Here is a 12,370-nt window from a genome sequence, read left to right on the forward strand (position 1 = left end):
CACTCGGGCATAAATCTTATGGGAATGAATCCCACGGGGTTCAAGGGGGCTTATTATTCTTCCCAAACCAGGGTGCTTTTCGGATTGCTGCCTCAGTCGCTTAAGCACAGCTTGCCAAAATCAAAACAAAACAGCTCGATCGCTTTCATAGCTGCCTCTCCTCCTTTCTGGGCGGGCGCTGCCGCCGTTGAATCCTGCTCCATAACGCATAAAATAAAATAAAACTCAGCCATCCCTTTCGACAGGACACACGTTGTAGAACGAGTGTACCCAACGCCTCCCAGGCGCAGGCGCAGTTGGAACACAGAGGGGAGGAGGAGCCGCTGCCGGCTGTGCTCACGCGCAAAAGGGCGCTCTCTTTCATCTTTCCGGTGTCTCTTACGGAAAGCCGGATGCTTCCTACCCCAGGAAGGTTCACTTAGAGCGCATGCGTGTAGGGAGAAAAACAGAGAGGAGAGGGAGAGAGAAAGACGCCCAGCTCAGCAAACCATCGAGCGATGGAAAATCGGTAGCCTAGAAGGGACCCCACCAGAGGAAGACCAAGGCGGCGGAAAGGAGCAACGGCCCGGCGCTCGGTTTTCCCGCGCTCCTGGTGAGGCGTTGGACTCGCCTTTAGGCCTCAGGCCAGGCGGGGGGAAGTTGGGGGCAGAGAGGGCGGGGAGGGGGAGGAGCCTCTCGAGGGTCTCGGGCGGGAAAGCTCCTTTGTTCGCAGACCGGATTTCCTGGTTGTGGGTGGGTTTTTTTTTTTAAAACCCTCGGCTCTCCCTCGCGTGGCTACAGATCTCGCAAGGTGGGGAAGGCAGAGCAGGGTCTTCAGCACCTCGGGTTTGTGGCGTCGACGTTTCCACCTCCTCCCGCGCAAGACACGTAGAGGCGAGGGCCTCAAGTTCCGTGTGTAGAGGTTTTTCTTGCATCGCAGAGGGCGGGTGGAGAAACACACAGTTGTCCTGCAAATGCTTCTTTCGTGAGAGAGAATATTCCCTCTCTGTTGGAAGCGATCAGGGACGAGCGAGGTTTCTGCTGCGAAGTTCACATAGTCCAGGTCGATCTGGATTTCGTCGCGACAAAACTCGCCGAGACTCTCTTGCATGTAAGAATATTGTGCTTATTAAGGCGATTTGTTTCTTCGTCGTTGTTTTCTTACATTTCTAACCCCGGCTTCCTTCCCTCTTGCGGAGATCGAAGGCGGCCTCGCATTTAAGCAGAAAATTGATATTTTCCTCCCTCCTGTCTGTGCTCCGGCTCGGGGGACTTGAAATAGTAGCAGAAAAGTACTGGTAAACGAATAAATAAGGAAATGCAAGAAGAATATTCAGAATAATGGCATGGTTTTTAGAGTAGATAATTTTACCTTTTTTACTTGTGATTAGAAAAAGGTGTTGGCAGATTCATATAAAATGATGAAAAGAACGTTCACTTGGTTGTGTTTAGGGACACTCAGAGCAACAGGCATGAAACAAAATCCTTATTTCACAACAAGCAGTTTTGAGAAACCTAAAGTTTTCATAGTCAAAAGGCTAGACAAAATAGTGTGAAATATAGCCCCTTAAGAGAGGAAGCCAAAGTTATTACTAGACCTTGAGACTGGAAGTACAGTAAATATCATCAACAATCTTGTGGTAGTGAAGTCCATAGTTTAACATTATATTATTATGAGAGAGGTGGAAATGTGTTTTTATTTCTAGTTTCTCTATACTGTGTTTAGTTTTTAAAAACCTGTACTATGTTTCATCTTTCTTTTTCTAAATGGATATATTTTTTTCCTGGTTAGTTACTACCAGTTCAGCCTCCATTGGTATATATATGAAACTGATATTTTTTGCACCAAAGTTCATCATACTATTAACAATGAACTTCATTTGCCTTAGTCTTCTTTGGCGATCACTTGTAGCTGAGTAAGATTGTCTTCCATGAATATGGTCTAATAGTGAGTGACTGTGGAGGCCAATTCTTATGTTGTTGTTTCACTCCATTCAGAAATATCCTTTTGAAATGCTTTGTGATCTGTTTTGGTGTTCAGTACTAAAAATAATAATTGGTGCCACCTACAAACTTGGCCACATTGAATAACCCTGTTCTGTGAACCTAGTATAAATAGTCTTCTCTCAAGTTCTCTGTCTTTTGCCTTTGCATAGTAAGAAAGAAGAGTGATTTTCATATTTTTAAAATTAAATAATTTCTTTATTTCTTCACTTCAATTTGTACATAATCTTTGATCATAACATATACATGTCAACTATTCTTTATATTAAATCATACATTAATAACAGAATAAAACACAATAAAAGCTACAATGTTTTATCTTCCTATGAATGACTTTAAACAATATCTCAAATAATAACAAAATAACACTAAACAAAAGGTCAAAAAACAAATACATAACTGACTTCCTGACATTTCCCGGTCTTTTATGATCTTGAAAGAACACTCTTTTCCTATTCTAGAAGAGTGATTTTCAATGGACTTTTTCAGGAGGTAGAAGCAGCCTTCCATGTGCAGAAGAAGCATACCATGTGCATTTTGAACTTCTTTTTCTAAAAACTAAACACCAGTCTTTTAGGAATGTGCATATATTAACAGTCTTTTTTGTACATTCTCTGGTCAAGATGCATATTTATTTATTAATTTTATATACTTTCCTTTCTTCCAGAGGAACCTGGGCAGCAAACAACAAGAGGCAAAACAGCAAAAATATCTTCAAAAATATCTTAACAACAGATCTGATATGCACAAAATCAGACTGGAAAAGATCTCAACTTTGAAAGGCTGTTGAAAGAAGGTCTTCAGTATTCACTGAAAAGACAACTTGTCTAATATTCAAGGGAAGGAAATTCCAAAAGGTAAGTGCTGCAACACTTAAGGCCCGATTGCTGCATTGTGTGGAATGGATCTATTTAAATTGTAATATCCAAGATACATTGGAGAATGTGTATGCAGTGGCAGAATTGTGTACAATGCCTGCTCAAAAAGAACATCCTGTGGCCAATGTATGGAGCCTTGAAGGAGTATGTCCTTCAAGGACAAGAGGGGGAAAATATTTTAAAAGGGAAGACTGTGTGTGAGTTAATCTTATGGAGACATCAACATGGAAGCTCAACCTTACAAACAATTTAAAGATTTTTCAAAACCTTTTATTCTAAGGAGATCTACTTAAGGCTGATAAAAGCCAGACACTGCATATTAACTTGTAAAAGTATCTTGTGCTCAACTACACTTTGCAGCAGGAAACACTAAGTATACCAAGAGGCTAAACTATGGCAAAAGAGACTGGGATTAAGAGACTCCTTTTCAAAATGACCATGGACATTCTTCTAGATGGAGTTTAGAAAGCAAAACATTTTCAAAGTTCCAAGCAAACATTTTCAAAGTCACAACTCTCTTTCATCCTTCCCTCCTTATTGTAGGAAAAAAGGGTAGATATACACATTTCTCAATATTTGCCATGTTTGAGTTGATCAGACTGAAAACATTGCTCCCTCACACAAAAACTTTGAAGCAAGCTTGCATTTTTAAACTGCACATTTAATATAAGCAGCGGTTGGATCGGATGTTAGCTTTAAGGCCAATTTAAACACAGGAAAAACATTTCTTAACATTTTTAAACCTTAAGTACTAAACTTATTCACTCCCAGAGAAAACAAAGATTTCTAACAGGAGGGTTATTTCTGAGGGCTGACAGAGTCCCATAGGCTTTCTTCTTCTGACTGGTGACCATTTTCGCAATTGGAGCCCACCTTTTCAAACTTCTGTGGTTGACTAATAATATCTATTCCTTTTGACTGATGGGTACCCATGATGATAATGGTCACTGATTACATTACTTTTGTAGTCTGGCCATTCTTTTGTGATGGTAAATACTTAATTTCATGAATCCAGGTCACAGGCTCACCCTATTCATACACAGATATGCCCTTAAGGCAGGATTTGTAAGCAAAGAGGCAATGGGGAGGTTTTCCCATTTCCTTCGTCCTTGCAGGGAGAAATTTGGGAGAGTCAAAATGGTTTCAGGACTTCTTTCCTGTACTGTTTCAGACATGTGGTTCATATATTTATATATGTTTGCATTTATGACTATTCATTCAATATTTGAGACCTTAAAATTCTTATAACAAAACCATCCAAGGTGGTGGCCATCACTACATCAGGGGTGGGGAACATGTGCTCCTCCAGATGTTTCTGAGACTACAATTCCCATAGTCTCCGATGACTGGGGGTTGAACATTTCTAGCCTTATGAGTTAAGACTTAAGAAAAGAGAAGCAGGCAGAAGGAATAATACGAAGCAAAAATAGATCTGGGTGATGAATTTTGTTGCAGATTGGGCTATATATATATATATAATAATTGTTCATAAAACATGTACATGAATGTACAGTACAGGCACATGTCTGAAGCAGCACAGGAAGACAGGCCTTTCTGACACCATTTTGACTCTCTCTCTGACCAGGTGTTCCTCTGCAAGGAAGTTGGGGGGTGGGGGGGAACCTTCTCATTGTCTCAGGAGTTAAAGTGATAATCCCTGGCATCCTGATTCCTGGGTGTCAGACAAAAGGGTGTGATTAACTTGGCTGGGAAACAGGGAAATGTAAATATCTCTCAATTTTGTTTATTAGGTTTTGGGGGCAGGGGGCAGGGTCCATACTGCTCAGATTACTGCCACCAGACCTCCCCGTTCATGATGTACCTATGGTGAATCTAGGGAGGGGGGGTCTTGGGCTACACCCCTTCTGTGACATATGGATGATGCTTCTGGGGGGTGGGCTGAAACCAATTTCAAATTTCTTTTTAAGGGCAAGACATCTTTGTTTGGGGTCTTTCCTTGTTCTCCTGCGTGAGAGGAAGGACCCTGTTGCAACAGCGAAAATAAAAGTGCCTTGCTTCGTACGTCCTGGTTTGGTCTCTGTTATTTGGTGGGCAGGAGACGCTTAAATTCGTCTGCTTGCCTGGATCCTTGGGCTCTCCCTGGGTCAGGATCCATTTCTTTGGGTTCATAGGAACCAGCTTAAATTTTACTTCAATAGCAATGCATCGGCCCAGGTACAAAGCCAAATGTTTTTATACCATAAGTTTGAGTCTGTGCTGAGAACAGCTTATGGCAACAACCTTTTCTGCTACCATGTGTTTATGGGGTGGCATTTGTAAAGGGGGGGGGGAAAGGGGGCATTGTTATAAGAAAAAACTGCTCCCTTTCCCTTATGGGGTATTCTGGAGCCCGTATAGAGTCCTTGATGGTTTCCTATCGGTAGGAGGAAATAACAGAGGCCAACCAGAGTATATTGAGAAGCAAAGCAGCTAGTAAGCCTGATCTTTATTAAAGGGAAATAAACTGTTGCAGCAGGGTCACCACTCACCACAAGCATCACAGGAGGCAGTCTACAGCAGAAATTTTGTCTGCCTGGACCCCTAATGGTCACTGATTGCATTACCTGGGCAAGTCTGGCCATTCTTTTGTGATGGTTAAGGTCACACCCTATTGATACACAAACACATCCTCAAGACAGGATTTGCAAAGCAAAAAGCCAATAGGAAGGATTTCCCCATTTGCCTCTCTTACTGCAGAGGAATATTTGAGGTCATTGGAAGAGTCCAAGTGGCTTCAAGATTGCTCTCCCATACTATTTCTGTAATGAATATCATGCTGGAATAAGCACTTGTCATTTCCCCTTCATATTTAAGGTGGTTTATCTTCACATCTTGGCGCTCCCGCCCTGCTCTTGTGATTGTGGTGCAAATCCCTCAGGATGCCAGCGGCACTTGCAGAAAACAGTCAGGTGATCTGTGAAGTATGGGCAAATAATCTAGAAGAAGAAATGAGAAAAATTCGGGAAATAGTTCTTAGCTACAGCTACATTGCAATGGTAAATATGTCTTCCAGTATTCAACTTTCGAAATATAGGATTTATATGTAGACAAATGAGTTATTTTAGCTTAAATTAGTGTGTTCAGCTAATCGGTAGATGTGATATAAGACCTGAGAAAATTTAGGAAGATTTTCAGTGTCTGTTTATACAGATTGAGATATCAGATGAGCAAATGCCTAGCTTCATTGGTTTGGGGATGAAGCTGTAGGGGATGAAGCTATAAGCAAGTACAAAGTTCCTTTTGCAATGAGGTTAAACCTAACAGAAGCTCCTTCCCAGCCAACTCATATGACAGCTCAGATTGATAAAAGACATGGTATGTGAATATGCCTTTAGTGTGCACCATAGCCTAGCTATTAAAAGATTGTAGAGTTCATGTAGATTAAATAGTGTTCTAGTTAACCAAGTGACCACAACCCAAGATAGAGGTTCTTCTGTTCCTGCATCTGAAAATATGTAGTGTTCATGTGCGAAAGAGTCATGTCCCTTCCTCTTTAGTTTCTGCAAATCCTATGTGAAAGCAAACTGAATAATTGTATTTAACAGTCAGGAACAGTTCACATGTTCTGGAACATGGCTTAGAGTTGGGGGAGCAGGACTCAAATCAGTCTGAGGTTTGCTTTTTTTACTTTTATTAAGCTAATTGGACTACTACAGTTTAAATTGTAGGCGAAGAAAACCTTTCTTGTTGCATTCCTGTTGTTCTTCAGTCCCCTGTCCCTCGCAGTCACCTTTTATCTCTAGTCCTTCCATTGAATTCAGGGGCAATGGCACATAAAGGATTCATTTTGCAGACTGTACAGATTGGGCTTTGCAGCAAAGCTGGCTGGCTGCATGCAACAGGCTGGAAAAACAGCTGCCAAGGGCATCTGAATCACCATGTGCCTCTGAATCCAGGGGGAGGAGTGGCAATGCAGTTGTAGTGGTGCAGGCATTTTCTCACTTTATCTCCCATTTTAGAATGGCTGGGGAGGGCCAGATGTTTCCCCAAAGAAGGAAAAGGGCCACAAAAAGAGAAACTGCAGTTGGCTATAGGCATTATTTTGTGTGTGCTTAACCATTTGTGATGCTGATGCCAGGAAGCCGGCAACTGCAGAATTCAGGGGATAGTCTGTGGTGTGTTATATCTGTGAATAGAACTTACAAGGGACTTCTCCTTTGTTTTTCTAGGACACAGAGTTTCCTGGGGTTGTTGTTCGACCAATAGGTGAATTTCGCAGCTCTATAGACTATCAGTACCAGTTGCTCCGATGCAATGTTGATCTGCTGAAAATCATCCAGCTAGGCCTGACCTTCACAAATGAGAAAGGCGAATACCCTGCTGGGATCAACACATGGCAGTTTAACTTCAAGTTCAACCTTACGTAAGTCTTCAAAGTTGGGGGATGTGTGAATCAGTTTTGCTCTGAAAGGCTGTTTGTTCCTACATAGAAAGAAGAGCTTCTTGCCAGCTAGGGAAAAAATCCCATCTCAATATGAAGGGGTTATGTTTCAAATGAATGTGCCAGCATAGAATGATGGTGTTTTTTTTGTAAAAATGTTATTAAAAATCACTTTTAAACCTAGGGCTTAAAGTCTCTTGCGCTTTAAGTCTTTAACAGACAGGCCCTTCACCCTAATCAGGAAAAAGTATTTCTTGTAAGTATGATTATAACTTGTTAATTTACAAATCGCCTTTTACATGCTTCTCATGGTAGTTTACGAATATGCCATACAAGCAGCACAAAAAAACAGTTCAAGGCAAATGTTTATTGTTTTTAAACCTAAAGGAGATACTTTTTTTCCAGCTGGAAAATATTGTCAAAACAAAAATGTCTTCCATTTTTTACCCCAAATATATGGCAAGAAGCTGGCATTTTTTAATGGTAAATGTACACATAGTTGCCCTGCATTTACTCATATGTTTTGGGGCGTTTGTACTTACACACTCACAATCTCCTATTTCTTTGTGGACTTTCTCTCTCATTCACCAGTGAGGAGAGTCTGGAAGTGTGCTCTCACTTTGCACAGGGATAGCAGCTGTTCCTCATACAAGCCTGCCTGGGTTTTGATATCATAGGGGGAGGCCCATCACCCTCTCAGGCATGCTGTGTGGAGCCATGGGAAGAGGGCCTTCTTGGTGGCTCCTCCCTTCCCTAGAGAAGCTAGACTGGCTCCCTTCTCTCTGTCCTTCTGAAGTGGGGTGGGGGATTTTCTTGCTCCATGAGACTTTTGGGAATTGACTGCTTTTAAAGAAAGGGCTAGTACCGTTCTGTTTCTGTTGTAATTATTTCCATGTTTTAAACTGATTTTATATATGTATATAGTTTTAATTCTATCAATATTTAATTGCTTTTAAGTGACTTTTCCTGTGTTTTTAGTGGTTCTTGTTTTTATCTGGAATCTGTCTTGAGCCTCATTGGGGGGAAAGGAGGGGAATAAATATTATAAAAGTTCCATTGATTCATTTAGGCATCCATTTAGGCACAATGAAGACCTGATGTATAACATTTATTTGCCCTTCTCACTAGGGAAGATATGTATTCTCAAGACTCAATAGACCTTCTTGCAAGCTCTGGACTGCAGTTTCAGAAGCATGAAGAGGAAGGGATTGATACCTTGCATTTTGCTGAACTACTTATGACCTCTGGTGTGGTGCTCTGTGACAATGTCAAGTGGCTTTCATTTCACAGGTTTGTCAAATAGCATTTCACTTCTAACATTTAGCCACTTTTGTTAAAAAATTATGCTTGCTTGTAGTTTTGCATATCCCATAAAACTTACAGTCTTCTGCATCACTGTTCTGTGCCCTTTGCAAATAAATATAAGCTTATTAGTTGGCCCCCTGCAGAACAAAGATCCTCAGAGTCCCTTCCAATCCTACAGTTCTGTGAAGCATTGTTTTGTTTTTAGTTTTCAGAACTACCAGCACTCAAGTGCTTGCTGGTTTATTGAATTAAATGTACGACTCACTATGAATTCCAAATAGACCCTATTTGTGAAATGTTCTTTCCCTGCCAGAAATCTGCAGTAGTTGAGCGTTGAGCGTGTACTGTTAATTAATGTTGAGAATAATGACTACCTTAGCTTCAAGGTACTTTATAGTAACTGCCTCGTCTAGGATATCTCCTAGTAACATCATTTTAGTAGTACCAGCCAGGTTTGAAAATAATGCATTTAAACCATTGGTTGATCTGTCTTTGCACCATTTCTTCCTCAGTGGCTATGACTTCGGTTATATGGTAAAACTTCTGACAGATTCAAGGCTTCCAGAAGAAGAACATGACTTCTTTCATATCTTGAACCTTTTCTTTCCATCTATATATGACGTTAAGTACCTCATGAAGAGCTGCAAAAACCTGAAGGTACAATACTTGATTTTACAGTAATTGCCAAATTTGAGGTACATTGGTTGCTGCTTTGCATAGATGTAAACAAAGTGAGCTGAAATATGGATTATTTGGTAGATTTATGGCTTTTAAAATAATAAATAGTACTGTATAATAATAGTAGAATTAGTTTGAATTGCAACTCCCATCTTACTGCTGGGCTGGGTACACGACCAGCATCTTCACAGTTTCCCATCACTTCCTTCCTATTAAGCCGACCACCAAATCTCCCTGATAGCAGAGCAGATGAGCTTTGGGGTGGGGAAATCTTCCTTGCATTGAGAGGGAGTGTGGGCTGGTAACTGCAATGGAGGGTTGAATAGAGCTGAAGAAGGGACAGAGAGAGAGACTGAGCTGGTGGGGGGTTGGGGACAGCTGAAAGCAGATAAAACCAAGCTGTCTCTATGCTTTCTTTGAGATGGGTATAGGGTGTGGAAAACAATGATGGCGAAAAAGAGCTGACTCAGCCTCAGCCATTGTTAATATGGCCCACAGAAAAAAGATTCCCTGCTACTGGCCTATTTGATGACCAGTGTCACATACTCCTTGAAATCAAAACCCATTGTGTGAGTGACAACCTACTGTACCATGGTGTCATTCAATACAAATTGCAGAAGTGTGCACTCGCTCCTTCCTCTGTGAGCCATCGTGCACATATGCCTCCTTCACCAAGCTGTTTTCACATTGGTGTTACAAGGAGTCTTCCTGTGATCTGATGTGGTACTCTGAAAGAAGTTCGCGACTGGCCTCTGGCAACCTCTAGAAATTTTTTTGTTTTACATTTTGGGAACTGCACTTTTATTACTGTTCACTTAAATTTATGACTCAATGGTTGATCGAATTGAGTTTGGAGGCAATTGTCCAAATGCCAATACTGAGGCATGTACTAAGATATGCCGATAGCAAAATTGAACTTGTTTGATAGCTCTGTGTTTGTATTGTAGTTTCTAAAGCTTGCTGGTATAACTATAAATTATTGTTCAAGGTTAACCTTATTAATAGATACAAGTCTAACCCTTGGCCTTTGATTTGAAATGCTGTGAACTCTCAAATTGTCATAGGCAGAGAAGACAAGGTGGATTAGGTATGATTTCTTCTCTCTTGCAGGGAGGCCTTCAGGAAGTTGCTGACCAGCTAGATTTACAGCGGATTGGACGGCAGCACCAAGCTGGATCGGACTCGCTACTCACAGGGATGGCATTCTTCAGAATGAAAGAGGTAGGCGTGTCTTGCCTCCTACCAAATAGTAAGAGTGTGCAGTGGCTTGCCAGCAAATTCTAACCACCTTGGCACCTCCAACTTTCCTTTGACTAGGCACAATTTCCCTTTCCATGGTTTCTGCAGTTGGTCAGTCACTGCTGAAATGACCGTATGAATCAACTTGTGACATGTATTTTTTTTCTTTCTGTTTTGCAGTTGTTCTTTGAGGACACAATTGATGATGCAAAGTACTGTGGGAGACTCTATGGCCTTGGTACGGGAGTGGCTCAGAAACAGAGTGAAGATGTAGAAGCAGCTCAAGAGAAAATGAGCCTTCTGGCTATTATCAACAATTTGCAGCAGTGACAACAGAATGCTGTTCAACAGAACATGGGTCCATGGAGGCAAGCTTCCTCCTTTAAAGTGTTACATCTCAAACACATGGCAGAAGAACTAGCGTTTTTACAGAGGGCAAAAGACATCTTTGCTATGAATCTTGGCTGATTCTAATCAGCAGTTTCATAATGGCTGGTAGAGTCATGCTCTTAAGTAAAAACAGATACAAACTACCATGTATATACCTCTGTTTTCTTTTAAAACGTACTGAATTTGCAAGGCGCACATTTCAGAACTTTCAGCAGTGCTGCAGTTCTCATATGCACTTGCAGATTTAGCTTTTGAAAGCTTGTTTTAAACCTTGTTTTGCTCTCTGTGAGGGTGATGTGTTCCTAAGCCCTCTGCTAGCTTTTATCTTTTGTGTAAGTAATTCTGTGAAAGTGATCCATTCAGCCCTGGTGGTGGAGACATAATGCATGAGACGCTTACATCTTAGTAGCAGCCGTAAGGGTTGTGCTGGCTTGTATTATAGCTAGCTTCTCCTTTTAGATTGCCGGGCCATGTGTCATAGAGCAGTATGCTTAATCTTAACTACCATAGAATCAAAACTGCCTGCATGATTGAGACTACAATAACAATGTGGACCGAAAATTAATTCCAAGTTGCCCTTCTACCAAGTTGTTCAGTAAATGGATAAAATCACACGTACCTACCAATGAAGGCTAGTTCAGCTTTTAGATGTCCCTTTTATAGTACTTTAAAGAACAACCCAAAATTGTTAAATGGTTACAGACTAAAAGTGCATTTAATAGTTTTGCAAATTTCATACAATCTTGAAAACCAAAATCTGTTTGAGGGAGAGAGAAAATCCTGATAGTGTGGTATTTTTAACAAACTTAACTCCCCATTATGTAAAAGTATTCACTAGTTGCAGTTAAATGCTCATGTATATATGATTGGTTCTTAATTTTGTAAAATAAAGAATTTCTTAAGGCATGAGACTTTTTGACTTTTTCCACACTAATTTTCAAATTGTATTTGAAAAAGGTCTTCTAGATCAAAAGCTACAAAGCAAAGCTGGCAGCATGCTTTAATCTGCTAACTTGATTCCTGTGAGATAAGCTAGCCGCCCCTTTCAGTAGTTTTAGCCAATGAGTGATACAGTGTTTTTTGGGCACCAGGATATTTGGGGGGGGGTCTTCCCGAATGCCACAAACCCAGAAGTGCCAAACATCCATTTCGGCTGTCGGCATTGTTTCCGGGGCCAATCAGAAGCCACACCCTGGTTTGTGAACGTTTTGGAAGTCTAGCAGACTTCCAGAACGGATTGAGTTCGAGAACCAAGGTACAACTGTACTTACAGAAAATGGTACACTGAAGAGAGGTCAAGGATATCACTACCATTATATGATATCTTGCCTTACCTTATACTCAAGGTTAATTGATATGCGTACTACAATTAACACCATCCATGCATCCCCCCCCTTTTATTCCCCATCCCACTTCTGGTGTAAGATAGCTGCAATGATGAGTGGTCAGCTGTGCTTTGTATCATCTATGCTCGCATTTTTAAAGGTGCCCTTGCGGTTCCCTTCGTAAAGTAGTC

General features: G+C 41.0%; 1 protein-coding gene across 4 annotated transcripts; it reads left to right on the forward strand.

Moving 5' to 3' along the window:
• The first annotated feature begins 420 nt into the window (after nt 1-420).
• Nucleotides 421-11,763, forward strand: CNOT8 (CCR4-NOT transcription complex subunit 8). Of its 4 annotated transcripts, none has more exons than XM_035105736.3 (9): nt 421-592; nt 996-1,090; nt 2,651-2,840; nt 5,676-5,857; nt 7,031-7,224; nt 8,371-8,532; nt 9,060-9,204; nt 10,336-10,446; nt 10,645-11,763. In XM_035105736.3, the coding sequence occupies exons 4-9, from the start codon at nt 5,741-5,743 to the stop codon at nt 10,792-10,794; spliced, it is 879 nt and encodes a 292-aa protein (XP_034961627.1). In that variant the 5' UTR covers nt 421-592; nt 996-1,090; nt 2,651-2,840; nt 5,676-5,740; the 3' UTR covers nt 10,795-11,763. The 4 variants fall into 4 exon arrangements, with proteins under 4 accessions (XP_034961627.1, XP_088518162.1, XP_034961626.1 ...); XM_088662036.1 differs by having other exon boundaries at nt 1,003-1,090; XM_035105735.3 differs by lacking the exon at nt 996-1,090.
• The last annotated feature ends 607 nt before the right edge of the window (nt 11,764-12,370 follow it).

This window comes from Zootoca vivipara, chromosome 2 (genome assembly GCF_965207765.1).
Source record: "Zootoca vivipara chromosome 2, rZooViv2.hap1.1, whole genome shotgun sequence".
In the NCBI taxonomy this organism is placed as follows: domain Eukaryota; kingdom Metazoa; phylum Chordata; class Lepidosauria; order Squamata; family Lacertidae; genus Zootoca; species Zootoca vivipara.